The 19,818-nt window shown below is 48.3% G+C and overlaps 1 protein-coding gene across 1 annotated transcript in view; it reads left to right on the top strand.

The window, feature by feature from the left end:
- The first annotated feature begins 372 nt into the window (after nucleotides 1–372).
- LOC104150296 (putative histone-lysine N-methyltransferase PRDM6) overlaps nucleotides 373–19,818 on the top strand; it is a 79,792-nt gene continuing 60,346 nt past the window's right edge. The window contains exons 1-3 of the mRNA XM_068928565.1: nucleotides 373–569; nucleotides 914–1,457; nucleotides 10,482–10,789. Coding sequence (XP_068784666.1) covers nucleotides 456–569; nucleotides 914–1,457; nucleotides 10,482–10,789 — 966 coding nt within the window. The 5' untranslated portion in view covers nucleotides 373–455. The remainder of the gene's footprint in view (nucleotides 570–913; nucleotides 1,458–10,481; nucleotides 10,790–19,818) is intronic.

The raw sequence follows: 19,818 nt of genomic DNA, 5'->3' as shown, positions 1-19,818 counted from the left end.
ACACACTTGTATTTTGTGCTGTCGTAAAACCCACGTGTCTAGCCCGGAGTCTGCCAGAGAGCTGAGCAAAGAGCCCGAGCGCGCCTGCGATGCACAGCCACGGCAGAGGGAGCCCGGCGGCTCGGATCTAAGCGGCTTCGCGGCCCCGCCACCTGGAAGGGGGTAACCCCGCTTCCCCGTGAACAAAGACAAGAAAAGCCCCCTCTCACCACCCTCGCCCGACTTGAAGGCTCCCGGCGCCGCGCCCGCCCCCCGCGCAGCAGCCCGCCCCTGCGCACCCTGCCCAGGTAAGGGAGCCGCGGGCCGGGGCGCCCGGCCGCCCCTGGGGCTGCCGCGGTCAGAGTGGCCCGGGGATGCTGCCGCCGCCGCCGGGCCGTGTCCCCTTTCTATAAAGGCTGGCTTGGAAAGCAGGAGCTGCTGGAGAGAAGAGACTTGCGCGTGTACGGGGCGGAGGGATGAAGTTTCCTCCTTCTCTCTGTTGTGAACTTTGGGAGTTGCTTGTTCCCGGGGAGAGAGGGAGAGGAGCAAGAAGGAGAGGCCGCGCGGGCGGGCAGGTCCGCAGGGACGGGGTGAGCTGGCGCGCCTTTGGGGGCGGCTGGGTCTCAAGTCACTAGCGAAGGGGCTGGCCGGGCCACCTTGCCCCAGCGCAGCGCAGCCCGAGCTGTGGGGAAGGCGGCCGCGGCGAGGCTTTGTCACTTCGCTCACTAAGTGCGTTTCGGGCGCTTGGAGCCGAGCTTTTCTCCTGCCGAGCCTGGCACAGGCGAGGAAGCGGGGCCAGGACGCTGCCGCCCCCGGAGAGCCGGCGCCGGGAGCCCCACGCGTGCGCCGCGGTCTCCAGCATGGGCTTCGCCGGGGCCGCCCGGCCGGGGCGGGGGTCTCACGGCCGCTCTCCCCTTCCCTCCCCGCTCTGCAGGCAGCGGCGATGCTGAAGCCCGGCGATCCCGGCGGATCCGCGTTCCTGAAGGTGGATCCCGCCTATCTGCAGCACTGGCAGCAGCTCTTCCCGCAGAGCGGCCAGCTCAAGAGCAGCGGGGCCCTCGCCCAGCTCCAGCCGCCCGAGCGAGCCGAGCCGCCGGCTGACAGCCTCCGCCAGCGCCCGGCCTCTCTGTCCTCCGCCTCCTCCTCCTCTTCCTCGTCCACCCCGTCCTCCTCCTCCACCTCCTCCTGCGCCGCCGTCGCCGCGGCGGCGGCCGCCTCCCTGGCCGGGCTGGCCTCGCTGCCCGTGGCGCAGATCCCCGTCTTCGCACCGCTGCAGAGCTCCGAGCCCGCGGCCGGGGGGGCGCCCGCTCCCCTGCCGGGCAAGGACTTGTGCGGGGCGGGCGGCGGCGGCAGCAAATGCGGCGAGCGCGCTGCCGCCCGCTTCCGCTGCACGGCGGAGGAGCTGGACTACTACCTGTACGGGCAGCAGCGCATGGAGATCATCCCCCTGAACCAGCACACCAGTGACCCCAACAACCGTACGTATCGTGCCGCCCCCCCCACAGCCCCCCGGCCGGCCCCACTGCGGGCGAGCCGAGGGGACCCTCCGAGCTGGGGCGCTGCGCTCAGCACCCTGGCCGCGCTGCCCCGGAAGCATCCTCTGCCCCGCTCTTCCCACCCTGGAGATGCTTTCGCGTACGGATGCTTTCTGGAGCCGGGTGGTAACCCCTGGGTAACAGCGCCTTTTCTTGCCTGAGCCCCGAGTCCTCCTCTGGAAGGCGGACTTCACCAGGCTGGCTGTTGGGGGTAGATTTCTCTCGGAGGGTCGGCTAGGAGAATGCATTCAGGAACGGGGCGATAGCCGCTTGCTGCAGAACGGGTCCTCTCTCGCCTTGCTTTTCTCGCTCAGTTCCCGCCTGGGAAGCCCGGGATTCGCTCTGTCCCCAACAATCAATTACTCCACTGCGCTGGGCAGGAGAAAAGTTGCAGTTTTCATCAGAAGGGCTAGGGCGAAGTTCGCCTTCCTCTCATCTCGGAGTATCGTTTGCCTTTCAGACCTTGTTAACACCTTGCTAGTTTTATTTTTCATCCCTACTGAAAAGTGTGACACGGTCATTTAAGACGAAAAGCGAACTGGTTTTCGAGAGGAAAAAGCTCGTCTGTCTGACTGTCAGAATTCATTTTGTACGTGGTGGTTAGGAGGCATTTAATCCCGGGGTTGCCAGTTATCGTTTTTTTTGGGGCGGGGGGGGCAACGCCCCGATTATTTAACATCTGTATCGGTTGGGGGGGGGTGATTTTTAGAAATTAGTTCCGCCTGTCTTTTGTTCCTGTCTCTGTAGATAGTACACAGCTGAGGAAAATCTCGGGGTGAAAATAACTAGATTAACTCTATTAATTCATCAAATTTATTACTAACAATGTGAACACACAGCTCTAGCCCTGTTAAAACACTGGAAGACGCCTTTAGCTTGTGCACTTTTTTCCGTTCCTTGAAACACCCTCTCTTATCCTAGAGTTTCCTAAAATTCTTTATTTCTGTTCTCTTCCCCCCCCCCCCGAAATGCCTATTTAAGGAAGGCTGTTGAACGGGCAAACGACACCCAAAACCGTAAGCACACCCCCAAGCAAAACGTAGATTCGTTTAATTTCATTTCAGCGATGGAGTTTGTTTTGAAAGTGTCCATGAAACTCTGTTGTGTAGCAATGAAACTGCGTGGATGCTAGGGTCGCCTTAGCGCTTGTGCATTCATCTTAAAGAGCAAGAGGAAAGTTGACGCAGAGTTTGTTGGGTGTCCCGTCCCCCCCTTCTTCACATTGAAAATCTTTCTGTGTTAGATACCAAGTTTGTTTCGAGCGACTTCTTTATGCTTAATTTTGCCCTGTAATGAAAAGTACTAGTGTATTTTCTCCTCTCGGTGCAGAAAACGTGATCTCATAAATTACATGCCCTTAATGGAATCTGAAATGCACTTTTAATCGCCAACCAAACTGTTCAGACAATACATGTTTTACTTCTCGGAGCAGCTCCGTAAATCTGCGAGATAAAGGTTTTAAAAAGAGAAAGGAAGATAAAAAAGCGGTTGGGGTGGGGGAGCGGGAAGCGTTTTCTAGGGAGTGAGCGGCATAACGGCACGCTGCAGAGTCGCTGGCGAAGTCTGCGCGGTTTCTTCCTCCTCGCCCTGTTAAAGGTGGATTCCGCTGAAGGGCCGCGGCGCTCGCACAAAGGAGGCTTGTGCGCCGGGGCGAGCGGCGCTCGCCGCCGGGGGACGGGGCAGAGCCCGGCCAGGGCGCTCGCTCCTCTTCCCCCCCCCCCTTTTTTTTCATATCTAAAAACTCTTGTCATTGATTTTTGTTTGCTGAGCAACTTTTGCTCTAGCGGGTTTTTTTTTTTTAAGCTATCTTTGAGCAGAACTTTTATCCCGAGCGAGTGTTTCAGCCTTCTGAGATCTAGGCGTGTTTTGCTTCGGGCAACGTGTCCTTAAAAATAAAGGGGGGGGGAACCCGAAGACGAAGTGAGAAAGGAGCGCGGGAATTACAGTCCGTACCGTGCCCCTTCGCTTTCACGGACAGACGCGTAGAAAAGCAAGCTGTTCGGCCCCGGCCTGGTGAGCTGGGCACGGTCTCCGAGCGCCTCGGGAACCACGCAGGGAGTCCTTGGGCAGACGTGGTCTTCAGCCACTTTCCTTCCTGCCTTGCGTGTGCTGCACTGGATGGAGGTGCTTGCTTGAGGGAAAGGAGGCTTGCGCTGTAGATGAGGTGAGAAGTGACGGGCTTTAATCTGCGTTCTGCTTGCTTGCTTTCATCTGAATTTTTAGCTCCGAATAAACGCACCGAAACGCCAAGGCGGGCGAGGAGGCGCTTTACATGCCCGGAGCAGGGCGAGGAGAGCCGCCCAGCCCGGCAGGGCCCGATCCTCTCTGCCCAGCGCGGCGCTGAGGGCTCCCGGCTCGGCCTTAAACTTCGGTAGCCTGCCGATGCGGGAGGGAAAGGCCCTCGCTGCTGCGTGTTTCTCCGGTTTTACTTCTAGATGCACGTCCTTCGCTAAAGAGCGAGACGCTCCCAGGGCAGCGCAGGCTTGCTCGCTTTCCCGGGCGACCCCTAAGCACCCCCATCCTCGGCCAGGGCCGGTCACGTCTGCCCCGCTCCCGAGTGGGAATCCGCCGCCGCGGGAAGACGCTCGCCCGTGGAAGAGGCGCCTTGAAACTTGGCCCTTGACTTGGGGCGCTTTCGGGCGGACGGCCCAGCTCTGCCGGGCCGGGGGCTCCGCCGTGCCTCTGAGCCGGGGCCCGGCAGCCGCCGGCGGCTCCCCCGCCGGCTCGGCCCCGCTGCCGGCTCCGGGCCCGGCGCGGCCGAAAACGGCTGGAGTGGCGGCGGTGTCTCCGCGGAGGAGCGCCTTGGTCGTCGGATATCAGTTAAAACGGCGCGGTCTGGGGGAAAAGAGGGGGGCGAGCCCGCGGAGGAGCTGCGGGTTAAGTGTGATGCCTGCATATAATTGCTCTAAATGGAAAGGGGTTTACTAGGGGGGAAAAAAATACATAGCTAATTAGGGCCTTGCGGTCTTTACTCCCAGGGAAGTGAAAGGGATTACGTTAAATCCCTGGTAATGTGGCAAGGGCTTGGGGACCGTTTGCCTTCCTAGCTCTGAATTTTAGAGGAGGAGGTATTTGTGGGCCGCGGGGGAGGGGCTCTTGCAGGGCGAAGAGGCGAGGTGCTGGGCCGCGGCTGGGGGGCCGCGCCGCGCCGCTCGCCTGCGGGGAGCCCCTCGCTGCTGGGAAGAGGCTTCCAGCAGGACAAGCCTGCGGCTCCCCCGCCTTCGCTACAAAGCACCAACCTGCCACCGTCGTAAATGCGCCGTGTAAAACTAGTGTGTCGCATAAGCAAGCTGTTTGCACGCCCCTTCCCATTCAATTTTCGGGGAGACAGTGTATTTATAACGTGCGGGGAAGCGGGTCGGTGTGGGGAATATTTGGATTTTTTTCTTTTTTTTTTTCCTAGGCTGTTGGTAATTTATATGATTTAGCTATTTTACATCATTAGTTACCCAGCACCCTTAAACATAGCAGATAGCCATATATTAGATTGAGGTTAGAGAAGGTGGTGACTGTTTATTTAGGGTGATAAAATGGTCCATCAGCAGTAATCTCCATCGATACGTGCCACCAGGAGATGAAGGATGAGGGGACAAGCCACAATTAATTGCCCTATAGTTTTGTAGGAGAGAGTGGAGCCAGTGCGGACTGCGCTTCGATCTCCTCTCCCAGAGCCTATTCATCATCTCTACATTGTATATGGGGGTCTCTCAGGGGCAGGGGGTGGCAAGGTTTATCTACACACAATATTCTCCTACCCTTCTCATACCTGACACGGAAATTTAATTCATTCATACGTTCAATCGAAGACAGGAGCGGGGGGGGGGGGAAACCCTCGCTCCTCCACCCTGCCCCCTTTCGCTTCGCGAAAAGAGAGCGAAATAAAGCCCAAAGTTGCTCGGCAGGAGGGACGGTCCCCTCACCCCCGCCGGGGCACGGGGGCAGGCGCTGCCGCCCCGGCTCCCTCCCGGCGGCGGCGGCGGCAGCGGCCAGCGCGGGGCGGGCTCCGCCGGGGCCGGACACCGCGCCGGGGGCAGCCGGCACCCGGCCCGGCCCGCGGCGCCGGCCGTCGCTCGCCGCCCTGCGGGGCCGGTTCGGCGGGCAGCAGGCTCGGCCCGGTCCCCTTGTTAGAAGCGAGGATTTGAGGCAAAAAAAAAAAAAAAAAAAAAAGCAGCCCGTAGGGGAGAGCGTTATCTGCGTGTCCTGCCCAAAGGCGAGGCTGAAAGCTCGCCTCGTTCAAGCAGCCTCCGAGCATGCGGGGAACGGGTTAATTTATCACCTGCGCAGCAATAAGAGATTCATCTCTATTCATCTCTTGAGGAAACTGAGGCACGGGGAGCCCGTGGTCCGTAGGAAAGCACCAGCCCTCAGGCAATCAAAGGGGTACGGTACCGGCCCACCCAAGCCACCCTCCGTTTTGGCTCGCGGGGCCGGCACCGATGATTTATACTGGGTAAGCGGGCAATACCGTGTGAAATGATGGCCGCTTATAGCGGATACCTGCATGCTTGCGGTGAATTATGAGGCGGGGGGTCAGAGGCCACCCTTCTTTAATACCCGTGAACTGCAGGTATCCAGTATAACTGCACCTTTGAAGCGTATTATTGCCGAGGCGAAATGTGTTTCTTTCATTTATTGTTACAGCTGGTTTAAACACGATGTTGGACTCTACCTTTACTGACAAAAGCTTTCTCCTCTCAGATTTCTTTTAAAATATGCAGTAGTGGTATTATTTAGGTTGGAAAGTGTTTAGAAGCTATTATGTTTTGGGGGCAATGACGAGCCCTTTTTGTTTGGCTTAAGTTTAGTACTTTCAAGTGTACTCACGTGGAGTTACAGTGCTGGCATTACGCTGTGTTCATTTTTATGGAGGCAAATAAACGGTAACATATTGTGCTCCTCCCAAAAGAGCCATAGCAAACAGCTCCACTAGGATATCTTTTTTTTTTCCACCTTGCTTTTTCCTTGCCTAAATCCTCCCATCTATAGAGGATGAAGATAGAAAGTGAGAAACTGTGATCTTCCTCCAAAAATCTGGCTGCATTTGGGCCTGCAGTACAGCGTTCCCAGTGACCTTACCTGCTAAGTCTCCTGATTTCGTCAGGAGACGCTCTGCTCTGGCTGCAGTTCTTGCTTTTTCCATTTTCAGCAAATCCCTTACTCTTCTCACATTTCTTGCATCTTCTTCTCCTGATCTGGGGCTTGACTGAATCTGCTACGGTCGGTAGAAGAATTAATTTCGGTGATCCTTGGATGAGAATTGTATTCATCACATAGCTGCTCTTTGAGGCCAGAATAGGAGGGAGGAGACGGCGCGACTCTCCCCGCACGTGTGGCAGCCGTCTGGAAAGTTTGGACTTGCCCCACGACATCCCTTTTACATGAACTTCCCCCCGCCACTGTAGTGGATGCCACCCAGTTTGGCGACTCCGGTAGCGTGATAAACAAGCGCGTCACGTCCACCTTCACAGCGTCCACAGAGATGATCCTGTTGATCCTCCTGGGGAGACAGTATGAGGGCAAGAGAGAGGCTGCTTTTATAAATAAGCTCTCCTCCCTTCGTTACCCATCTGATATCAAGGACTTGCCTCCCTTCTCCTTCGAGGCAAAGGGATCCTCTGTTTACGGTGACTGTCTGTAAATGTGTATGTATTGAAATGTATATGCTTATGTATCTGTAGGTATAACACTGTGGAAAAGTGCTTGGGTAGCCAAGTGTCGTTAGATGAAAGTAAGTCACAGAAAAGGGAAAGGCAGGCACTAACTTTTTTAGTCAAAGCAAGGTAAAACGTGTCTCGTAGGGCTTCCACTCCTTATACCGTGCATGGGGAAATTTGTGTGGGTTTCTGAAAAGTAAACAAAAACTAGAGATAGATGTATTAAGCATGTGACTAGGAAGAGGAATTTCAGTACTAGTTAGTATTAACGACTCCCTCCCTCTCATCCCCAAAGCATAAGCCAAAACAGTTTCAGAAGATGTCCCATTTTCCAAATTTTCGGCTTTGGCAGGACAAAGGGAAAGGAGCACAGCAGGAGATAAGATACTGCTGCTGCCAAGCATTAAAACATTACCAGCGCTTCCAGAGAGTGGAAAATAGTATCACTATGTGCGACTTTCTGTAAACGACAGTGGCCACGGGCTTCGTTTATACTCCTCTTCGATTTCTTCATCTCTTTCCCTTAAAGAGGTCGAACTACAACGATGTGCCCGCGCTCGCGCACACGTATCGTTAGGATGAAGCGAAGAAATCCGCGTTCTGGGCAGGTACTAAAAAGCTGGGCGGGTGAAAAATTATGCCTATCTGGCGGCGGGATGCCCTGCAACTGCCTGGATGGAGCCGTGAAGATGCCTTGGCATGTTTAATTTCAGTGGCTCCAGAGACACGGTGTCTCCAAGCAAGCCATTAATAATCAGGCAGTTGGGAGGAGAGTTACGCATCTAAAAGATCGTCAGGCAGAGTGCAAACAGGTCGCGCTCAAGGGCCTGCCCCGGGGTGCTAATTGAGATCATGGTTAGCCATCCTCTCTTTCAACCCTCACTTTTCCTGTCCAATGTTTTCTTTCGCAGTTGCGCGGCGAGATGCCGGATTTGTTTAAAGCGTACTTGCGTGCCAATTTGTTTCTTTTTTTCCTCTTTGGGATCCTGTCCCGTGTGATGTGCATGCCAAACTCCAGTGCAGCCCATGAGCTCTTTGGATATGCCAAAAACGCAGGGTTTCCTGATCACTGGGTTCGGAGAGGAAAGACAAGACGTTGTGGGGATACTTCACTTTCCAGACTAGCTGCAGAAACAACAACAACAGCAACAGTAACCCCCCCCCCCCCCAAGCAGGTACTTGCTGTCCGTTGTTTCGCCTCACGGCCGTAGGAATATTTGCTGCATCAGAAACGTCTATCAGGACTAGTCAGAAACCTTTCCCCCGGGGTCCCGCAAATCTCCCTCTCTAGCCCCCTCTGATTGACGTGGCTAAGCGAGCGAAACCCCTCCGCGACTCGCGGCTTAACCCAACAAAAGGGCCGTTTTGCGGTGGGGATTATATTGTTCAGGGAAGGCTTTAACCGTGTGCAGCCAACAGGTAGCTTCTTGCCAATGTAAGCAGCGGTCCCCGCTAGGAGCCTTTGTCCGCGGAGCTGCGCCGGTGTTGGGTTGCAGAACTGGCAAAGGGCTCGTCCCTCTGCCCTTGCCCTGCCGCTGCGGGACACCTTAGGGCTCGCATGGGGTGAAAGGGCGTTTCGTGGGCAGCCCTTCTGCTTGGGGGGCACCCATCAGAGCGGCGCGCGCCTCCGGGCTCGCTTGCCGTGCTGCTTTCTAGAGACCGTCAAGAGCGCAGAAGGCGGTGGTGAGGGACGCGGGTGTTCTCCCGAGAGGCATGAGGAAAGGCGGGAGGATTTCTAGGGAAACCAGCCTCTGCGTGGAGCTTCCTAGCTCTCTGCGTATCTCTGAGCTCATCGTTTTCCTATGGTACGATTTCAATGAGAACGGCTGGTGACAGCGCTTAGAAAGCGTGTCCGAAAATTTGAGAATAGAGGCCATGTTTTGGAAATGCAGTTTTTACCATCTGTGCTGAATAGAGAGGCAGGTTTTCTTCTGAAGGCTCCATAGGAAAGAGGCCTACATAATAAATTGCATGGAGCTCCTCAGTACATCTACCTTGGAAAGAGGAAAAGCTGAGTCAGTCCTGCTGAGATTTGAACCTGTGGTTACAGGCAATCTAGCAAGGCTAAATCTGTGGCTTAGACCGCTAAGCTCCAGCCTCTATAGTGAATACTTTGCTTTATTTTTATAAGAATGGGTGTAGGTAGTGTAAAATTATTAGGGGAAAGATCTGTGAATTGCTGCGTGAATACTACGGTATAGTTATTGTTTTTCCTTTGTTTGTATTTCTGGAACAGATTTATATGAAAACCTTTATTGTGGGTCAAGATGTGAAATGTGCAGAAGACAGTAACCTATTTCAATAGATTTATTGTTATATTAACTCAGCCTACCTCCAGAGAAATGGGTTTCCTGAGCGTGAAACATTTTCCTGGAAGTTGCGCATTCATGGTATGTGCAATAGTGTGTAATGGAAACACTCTTCCAATATTTCCTTTGCTCATAAAAGAAAAAGCACAGTTGGATCTTCCCAAAATAGAGAAACATCATCCATTAATAACAGCAGTTAGGGAAATTAACGTTTCTGCACACTGGTCTTTTTCATGGGAGCTGTTCACAAAACCAGACATGCTGTTTTTGTTCTTAGCCTCCGCCACATGTAACAGGCAAAGGACATGTATCCCGGCTCAATAAAAAAAGACATTTCAAAGATGTGCTACAGATGTGGAATATTTGGCACCTAGTTGCAATTTCCAGATTAGATTAGGTTATGAGCAAGCAAACATGCGTAAATGTTCCAATTTGTCAGTCATGAGGGTCTCTCTTATTTATTTTATTTTCTAGATAGACATGCGTGCACACACATGTTAATGTGTAAAGTAGAGTGGATGTTGCTTCAGAATAAGGATCGAATTAAATCCCATTCCAGTTAAACCCTTGGGCTGAGCTGTGGTAAGCCAAATGAGGGAGACTTGTAAGAAATTACGAGTGTGATTTAAAATGCCTCATTGAAACACATTACAAAACCCTTCATCACAAGAGTGAGACGGTTTAAATGGGCTTTTTATTAGTCAAAAAATTAATCTTGAAAACTGTGTCACAATAAATGAGCCTTGGCAGGTCTGTGAACGCACTGGGCTTGCAAAATGTCTGCAGGGTTTCTGCGGAGCCTTTGAGATTTCTTATTAAGGGCTTTGGTAAGGTTAGGAAAAGTGGCCGAAGCGACATAGAAAAGGGCATGGTGTGTACGTGTATCGGGCTGCCATTAAGTGACGGGAAAAGCAGAGGAATCCAGGAGATCTTGCTTGGGGTAGCGATCGTGGTGGTAGCTGGCAGCACCACATTAATAGTGCTTTTTCCTCTTTGCCTGCCAGGATGTGACATGTGTGCCGACAACCGCAACGGCGAGTGCCCCATGCACGGGCCCCTCCACTCCCTGCGCCGTCTCGTGGGCACCAGCAGCGCTGCCGCAGCAGCCCCTCCACCTGAGATCCCTGAGTGGCTCCGCGACCTGCCCCGGGAAGTGTGTCTGTGCACTAGCACGGTGCCCGGCCTGGCCTACGGCATTTGTGCGGCGCAGCGGATCCAGCAGGGCACCTGGATAGGGCCTTTTCAGGGAGTCCTCCTCTTGCCGGAGAAGGTTCAAGCAGGAGCCATCAGGAACACTCAGCATCTCTGGGAAGTAAGTCGTCACCTTTCCTTCCTTGTCACGTTTGATTATTTTGAAGTAGACATCAAATGCAATTGTGTGTAGGACTAACACAGTTTGATCCCAGTGGAAGAAGGATCTGATTAAGTAAAAGCCCACCCAGCAAATTTGGAAGTGTAGTCAATAGCCAGTGCAAGCAGAAAACTGGCCCCACTAAGAGTACCCAGAAAACCAGTGGGCACCTCACAGCTGAACTTGGTTCGCATCAGTAGAGCAGGTTATTGCAGATGCTCTGATATGAAACACGGAGACATTTCCAGAGAAGTCTGTAGGTTACAACAAAAAAAAAATGTTCATATTTTGATCTGAGTAGCCATAGCTCAAGGAGCTGTCAGGTCACAGTATGGGCTTTGTCATCTTAATTTGAGTAGAAGGCATGGGTTACAATGTCATATTGCATCCTGGGACCGTCACTGTGGCCTACAACCAGTCTGATAAAGATGCTGAAACAAGAGCAGGGGCCTAGTCTCCAGGTCTGCCATTCCCACAGTGAAGGTGTAAGCGCATGTTCACAATTTAGTACAGCTCTGGTCATGCGCTGATTATTCATTCGTTCCCTAGTGGTGCCTGCAGTGTTGTTGTGTGAATGCCACTTTTAGCTCTCCGTTGAGATGGTCTTTTGTATTTGTCACCATCTCAGAGAGGACAACACCGATGATTGATATGAAAGCGTGCAGGGTGTGATAGTTTGGTTTATTTCGTGATGAACGCCGGCTGCAGTGTGGCGGAGGAGATCACAGACCCTCTGTTGTATTCCTTTCGCCTTACAGGGACATCCATGGCTATTACTAGTCCTAACGACTTAGACTGGTCTCAAGCGAAGCACCGGAGTTTCATGCTTAGGAATGATTTATACACAAATGCTAGCAACAGTGTCTTGTATTGGTTCAGAAAGAAAAGACAAAATATGCTTATTGTACACGCAGAAGTGATGAGGGATCTTCATCACTTCTTGTTTATAGGAATGGCCTCCTGTCTACCCTGCCTTTCGCCGTTCGTTTCTTCTTTGCTTTGCGCTGGGAGGTGTCAGTTCTTCGTTCTGTAAGCCCTCTGTGGCTGCAGCTCCCGCTGACAGCGAGGGTAGCTCCTATGGAGAGTCAGCAGGACTCTGCCCGTAGAACTGCAGATGATGTTTACAGCTCCACTCGCTTAGACCAAATCATAATCTTCAGAAAATAAGGGGGCATGCTAGCTGATTAGAAACCTGACCAAAAGTCCGTGAAGATGCCAAGAGCGTTCCTGTCGTCTTCAGTGGGTATATATTAAGAGAGAATGGATTTTTGAAAGATATTTGGTGTTACGGAGCCAAGACGATGTGAAAAGCAGTCCTTCACAGAAAACCTGTGAATATTTAGGTTATCAGTGTTCTTTTTTTTGCATAATACCTGATAGGGGTGCCCTGTTTCCATTAGCAGGAGCTCCTAGGCATTTTCTATATGCAGATCAATAATAATCATACATCAAGGGCTTTGTTTTAAAGTATTTACAGAGATGAGTCATTGAGGCAAGAGAGAGAGTTTCACATGAAAGAGAAAAGATCAGTCCCAGAACACACGTAAATCTACTCAGTAAAATACTGGATAACTTGAAGTCATTGAGGGTTTTGTTGCTGCCTTCAGTGGGGTTCGAATTTCTCTTGTATAGCGTTTATTCATAAATTGGACTTAATTCTTTTTCTGCCAGAGCCCACTGCTTATGAAGAGAGCATTTAGGGATATGCTATTAACCAAATATATTTATGCAACACTCTGTGATGATGATGGAGGCTTTATTATCATTTTGAAGAGGGGTTTTGTGGTTTAGACTATATAAATTAACAGAATATCAAGTGATAACAAAAGCAAGCCAGATCCTCAGCTTGCAGAAATCATTGAAATTTAGCTAAAGTAATTGAAATTAGAGCACTTTCCATTAGCCTTAAATATTTACTTATCAGTCTTTTAAAAAATTGATTCGTTGGATATGAATCAGTTTTATGCACATTAAATTACATATATTGATATGCTTTTTTTTTAATAGACCTTTTTTTTTAAGCCTAATTTCAGTTTAGATTAAAAATTGTTTTAAAAGATCAGCTGAGAGATTGGTATTTTTTATGTACCATGATAGAAAACAGATAATGGGAAAGAGAAAAAAATACCCACTGCAAAAATGCCCCACAGGCTAGAGCTGAACTGTGGAAAGGTGCAAGAGAAGCAGAGGGGGAAAGAGCCGAGAGCAAAGAAGAAGAAGATGTTACGGAAAAATAAGACGCAGGACTGATGTATATGCCAAATTCAGGCCACCGACGGGCGTCAGCTGAGTTTTTGTGCGAGTTTGCTCTTTTGCTCTTAACGCACAACACAGATTTCCTGTCGTCTAGGAGCAATGTGTGTGTGTGTGTGTGTGTGTGTGTGTGTGTGTGTGTGTGTGTGTGTGTGTGTGTGTGTGTGTGTGTGCGCGCGTGCGCACACGTGCGTATTTTAAGTGAATCATCTTCAAAATAAGAACTATATTTATTATTTTGGAGAGGAGGTATTGCTGGGGTCTCAGATTATTTCTGTTAATGAGAAAAATTGTTTGCAAGAGTCACATACGCTAAGCTTTAGTTAAACATAAAGTTTTGGCCGTTTCCCATTTATTTTGACTTTCTATTTGGTACATTTTATCTAGCAAAGCACTAATGTTTAATAAAGAAGAAATATAGCCAAGAATGTCATCAGAGAGTGTGCGTGGGTTTACAAAGCTGGTTTAAGAAAATAAATACAGGCTATAGAAAGTATATATTTGAATAGTTTGTATTCTTTTAGTCTATATGGTATAAGAGGGTGGCTTAAAACACTGTAAATATTAAAGGAATGTCTCATCGATGTCCCTTTATAAAACTGTGGCTCTGGTCAATTCTTTTTCACTGATCTTTTCAACATAGCTGTCAACCTGAAAATGCCTACAAACTAGTTATTCGGTGGTAAGTCCTCATGTATCTTACAGAGGAAATGTTATCTTTCTTCGTCCTGTAAATAGATTTCTAATATTTTTTTTTCCCCCTCAGCATCGCAAAGTTAGGTTGATAGATGTATATCTTCGTGTACAGCTGCTTGTTTTCGGTGTGCACCGGCGAAATAGAAGCGCTATGGCAAAGACTTTCAAGGATCGTTTCTGATTTGGCGGCTTCTTTTATTCCCTTTGTTGTGGGAAACATCAGAAGCGTGGCGTCTGATGTATAGCGCAACGCTATGGAAATATGCTTCAGTCTGTCTGCACGAGTGTTCCCACCACGCACTCAGTGTTTGCTTTGTCTGTAATCCATGCAGCATAATGTACAGCGATTCAGAGTGAATTTCATACCATTCCATTACCTCACAACAGGCCTTGACACCTATGGGTGTTCATGGGAAATTAGAGAGTTCTCCAGCAATCAGCCAAGATCATTTTTTATAGCTTACAGAAAGATCGGCCCTTCGGAAAGCCAAAAATATTAGTCATTTTTAGTTGTAGTTCTTTTTTTCCCCTTTGGCCCACTTCTACCCAATCCAGAGTTTGCTTGTATTTTATAAAAATACAATAAACTCTTGATTTGTTTAAAACAAAAACAGGACTGGGTGTATTAAGTAAACACTCTCTTTGGTAATACAGGCATTTGTTCCAGCAGTGCTTGATAATATTCCTGATCTTTTTTTTTTTTTTTTCGTTTTGAAGTAATGAGAACAATCCCTTTCTACTGTTATTGCAAAGAAAACAGAGACTTTCTCAGCAATTAGGTCTTATTGATGAGAATGAGATAATTTTCCCTTAATGTGTTTTCTAATAAAGAAGTGAAAAGGCACGCTTGATTCCAACATATATGAAAACATTATCTCAATTATTAATGTGTCCTTATTCCCTGGAGATAAATTAATCTGGTTGCACATGGTTTCCCCTTTCTGTTTAACATCAACATTTAATAAGAGTAGACTTAAGGAATGTGTACGATACACACTTAAAATTCTATTAGAACGAAATACAGAAGTTTAAAAGGCATATCCATTTTAGTAGTCACAGTTTTTCAGGCTCTGAACTTTAAACCGCACATCTTGGAAACAGCTAAATAGTGAACGGTCTTTTTCCCTGCAAACGCAGCTGAGATGAAGCAAGTTTTACTGAGAGACATATCAAAGGATGGGCTCTTACCGTTTCCTTTTTTGCGTTCCCCTGGTCAACAGTTTGCCGTCTGTCATATTTTTGGCCGGGTTTTTTTTTTTTTTTCTTGCAATAAGCCAAGAATGTCTAATATATCATTTCACTTTGTTTCAACTTGATTTCATTTTAAGTTTTGTTTTTGTGAAAGACCTGATTTTTTCATCGGTTAGGTTTTCTTAAGGGATGAGTAAAACAGACGTGCGGCGGGACGCTCCTTAATATTACAGAGTGCGAAAAGTGGTGCCGATCTTCCTCTGAAACGGGGAGGGTTAACCGGTGCGCCGGTCTTTTGGATGACGTGCCGTTAGGTACTTGCTTGGCCTCTTTGCGCTCCAAGCGAAGGCGAAGGCAACGTTGCCTTGGACTCGATGCGGACGCGGATGAGGCGCGCTGCCGGGCCGTGTGCTGGCCCCAGGGCTGTGCAAGAGGTACCGCGCGCTCCTGCAGCTATTAACCTGCACATGCGATCCTTAGCTTTCCGATGAGGGGCTCCCTGCAGTTACGGTGACAGATTCGTATTCAGCGTCTCAGGGCCGTAGGTTTGGGCGAAATTCACTGTTACAGCAAAGCACTAGGGGATAGAATTAGTGGCATGGCAGGGTTCTGTGAAAGTGAAAATTATGTTTCTCAGCAATCCATCATCTGGTATTCTAGACTGCTTGTCAGCTCTGTTTCAAGTATGTCATGTTCATGAAATGCAAATAATTTTGGCTTGAAAATAGACCTTAGTTCTGTTACTATTATATGTCACATTATGCAGAGTAACAGCTGGTGCCATTCTGTTGTTGGGTTGTTTTGCCTTTTCTGAGGATTTTGTGTGTGTACAAACGCTGCTTTTATTTTCTGTTGAAAGAGCGCGCAGCTTTTTATTTCTACGCGGATTTTGAATTCATGTACGGCCTACAGGAAATGACACCAACGTTGCGCTCAGTAGCTCGCTGAGCTGAAAGTTCACTAAGATCACGTTCAGCGCCACGGCTTCTTTAATTTAGGCACCTTGCAAGAAAATTGCGCCGAGCTGCCCTAAAGCAGCTTGCTCCCGTTAGTGTTTCTGAATCACTTAGTATCACGTTTTTCCGGATGACTTTTGAAAGTTATAGATTCTTTACTGAGGAACACCTAAACTTAGGTTTTTTTCCCCAGATGGAAAAGCTAGTTTATATTTGATAATTCTTATCCTTAGAGCAGCTAAATTAAAACTTGATGTTTCTCTTCGAAACCCTGTGTGTTTGATCAGACTTTTTCATGCCTCTGTCTTTAGTCTGTTTGTTCCATGTACACAAGGTGTCTGTTGTACGCCCGGGCGGATGTAAGCCTAAGAACGTGTGTGACAAAAATAATCTAACTCAGCACGGGGACTACTCCTCCTCTTATCTAAACGAAGGGAAGTTTGGAATAAATTTTGGTGGGGAGTTGCCTAGGTCCCCAGAATCCCAGCGCTGTTACTGAACACAACAATTCTGTGTTTTGCCCAGAACGTGCTCGCGGACACACAGAATTCTCAGATTTTTCCTTTTTTTCCCTCTAAATTCCCCCGTCTTGCAGTGGCTGCCTGTTTTTCCGTGGCACATAATCTCACTTTGGAGATGTGATTATGTAATGCACAAAAATGTTGGAAAGAAACACAAATAAATACCAAAGCGCATTTCTGTCCTTATTTGACCCACTCTCCTTCCATGTTGTTCAAAATGACTGTACGCCAGTCACCAAAATCCTGGAAGCGTTTGCGCGTTTCTTTTTTTTTTTGTGTGTGTGTGTGTGTGTGTTATTGGAATTTGTTAGCAAAGGCCATTTGCACTGTTGGATAAAATCTAGTTTGTAAGGCTTGAAATTGCGCTTAATTTATGATACCATTAACAGTGAATTATTTCTATTGACTTTTGATTAAATGTGGGTGAAGAAAGGCAGTATTTTAAGGAGATATATGGATACCCAAAATATATTGCATACCTGATGCCAATAATATATTAGTGATAGGTACAATAAACCAAAATGCAGCACGCTGTTTTCAGGGTGGAAAAGATGTTCAGTATTTCGCAAAACTGTCTCAGTCACGTCTTTGTGTCTTTTTTTGTCCCCTCAGATTTCATGTCATCAAACCTGTGGTGACTGAAAAATGCAGCCTTTTAAATAGCACAAAAGCTGGCAAATTCAACCTCGCATACACTTTGCGTCTACGCATTTGGCACCTTTTTCAGATAAGTTACAGAATTCCATTATCCAAATTGTTACACATGTGTGACAGAGGTTGACCTTTAGTCATGTCAATCCTTTTTGTGTAGGCCTCAGGCTCCAGCCTAATGGCTCAAAGCCTGATTTACTCACTGTAATAAGGGCAGGAGGTCGAGCAATTGTCAGCTCGCCTGCTCGTACTCGTCTCGGAGCCTGGTTGAAGGCTGTTAACACAAAGCTTTTCAAAGTGAATTTACAACCACCACCACTGACAGAGGCCAATCAGTACACCATAAATGTCAGGTTAGTGAGATTGAGCAGTAAGTAAAGTACTGGCAGCCCACTATTGGCCAAAATCAATTGCTTCAGGTTTAACTGAGAATAGCAATCTATGCATAAGTACGTCTGTGGAGCCGGCGTAAGAGTGGAGAGCAAGCTGGAGCACGGCTTAGCCAGACCTACCTACTAGTCACAGCGGTGCCACCAAGCCCTGCGTCTGTTCTGCTGCGCTATTGATGCTGCCTGTACGTACGTGATTCGTGGTCAAAAAGTTGTGCGTTGGACCTGCCTCTCAGTTCAAGAAATAAGGTGGCTCGTTTCTGTATGGGGAAACTAAGAAAAAAGGTACAACAGTGAGCTATCTCATTTGGACAAAGAGGGCTAGGCCTATTTTTAAGTATATAGGTTTAGTAGCGCTCAGTGGTTTTGAGTCTTCAGTTGCAGAGAAGGGCTCTTGCGTGAGGCAACTGTGGCTTTTCGCTGTTGTTTTGCAACTGGAAACTATCACAGAATTCACTAATGAGTGATTATGTACCTGATGGTCTGAATATCCATGAGATGTAGTTACCCGCAAGACTGAATGTTTTTATCATTTTGTGCAGTGACAGCTTGGACAACAATTCATTCGGCTTTGAAAGCATCAGCATTAAAACGTAAGAATCCATTAAAATGCTGTATGCCAGGATTTATAAATTAGGCAATTTCCTTGATTATTGCAATCATTTACAAAATTGATTGTCCCAGTGTGGTATAGGCAGATTTCAGCAATGATCGTTGACAGGAGGCACCGTCCTCTAATATCTATACTCATTGTTCACTAAAAGAAAAGCCACTCTACTAGGAGGTTGTTCTCCATCTCAAGGTCAATTATGCATTGAAATAAGTCTACTAATGGAAAAGATCACACGTCTTCAAAGGAGAACTACATCAGCTATTTATAGACTGCAATGATAACTGGAAAGCTTTTTTTTTTTTCCCTTTTGTTTCTGATTTGTTTGCTGATGGCCAAGGCATTCGTTTGAGTCTGTAGTGCGCATTCTCTTTGTGATCCGTTATTGAAAGGTAAATAATTTTGGCAAATTGCAGCTCTAAATACTTATTTGATTGAAGATATAAAAGTCAATAATGTGTTTTATTTGTCGCATCTTAAAGGTCTAATTAACCAATAGATATAGTGTATAGTAACTTGATTTGGGTCGATTATTTCTGGAAGAAATAATAAATACATTATGTCAGAAAGCAAATACCCTCTAGAAATTTTCCTGTACCGAAACAAATATGATAAATCCGCAAAGTGCCAGCCATCAACCGCAAAAACCACAGGGCTTCCTACTTGCGTGAAAACTGGCATTATGCATAGGAAAAACCTCTGGATGCTTTTCCCTTGAAACGCAGGTGATGATTGAGGATTCTTTTTGCAAACGGTAGGTGAGCTTCGGTCGTAGCTGGCAAGCAGCTAGTTTGTCGAGCCTCACGCAGATCCTGAGCGTCTAGCACCGATACCCAGCCGTCGTTAATCGGTCCTTGCTCAGACCAGCTTCCCGTCGACGTCACTGGGAACTTTAATGAAGTCTTCGGGCCCGAGTGAGTAGTGCAGTACCACTCTAGTCACAATCCTTGAATCCTTTTTTTCCAAGGTAGGTTGACCTTTCCTTCGGCAGCGCAGAGCCAGCTGCGTGTTGGGTGCCACTGTACATGCAGCCGCAGGAAGGTGCAGTCAACTTAAAGATACTCCGGGACGGATGTGTTAATTTGACCTAGCGCCAATATTTTACGTGGAAAAAAGAAAGGGTTGCGTTGCCAGGGGCTGTGTAATAGCGCTTTGTGTATGGTTGCGTAAGTAGTAGCATCAAATAAATACCTGTTTTTTATCTTTGGAGTCCAGTGAAAAATCTGTTACGCATACATTTAATGTTTGTACTGCCCTGCATATTTGGTGCACGGATTTAGCAAGACGTGCATAAATAATTCCATGTTTTAACAGTAATTCAACCTGGTACTTTTTGTGGAGACACCTACTGGCGTAGAAACGAGGTAATTTAGCGACCTCAGGGCACTTCCAGGGATGTTTCCATTTCAGTTATGGAACTGCAAAGCAGAGAAAAGCCGTTTTATCATCATGAACGCTACCCAGACAGAGGCAACGTGAGGGCTCCGTTCTTTACATCCTTCACCTGTTACGGAGCCCTGAATTTGGAAATGGCAGAGTATGCGTTTCAAGCTTAAACTAAAACAAGTAAATAAATAAATTCCCACATTAAGTGAAGTGTCATTCATAAAGTAAATGAAGTAAGCACATCCAGCGTTCCAGATGTTTATCCAGGCTAACGTTCCAGTCGAGGAAAGATCGGTATTTCTAAAAAGGGTTTATATGTTTTGTTTCTACTTTTTGC

Source organism: Struthio camelus, chromosome Z (assembly GCF_040807025.1).
Source record: "Struthio camelus isolate bStrCam1 chromosome Z, bStrCam1.hap1, whole genome shotgun sequence".
In the NCBI taxonomy this organism is placed as follows: Eukaryota; Metazoa; Chordata; class Aves; order Struthioniformes; family Struthionidae; genus Struthio; species Struthio camelus.
This window is presented reverse-complemented; position numbering and strand designations above follow the sequence as displayed.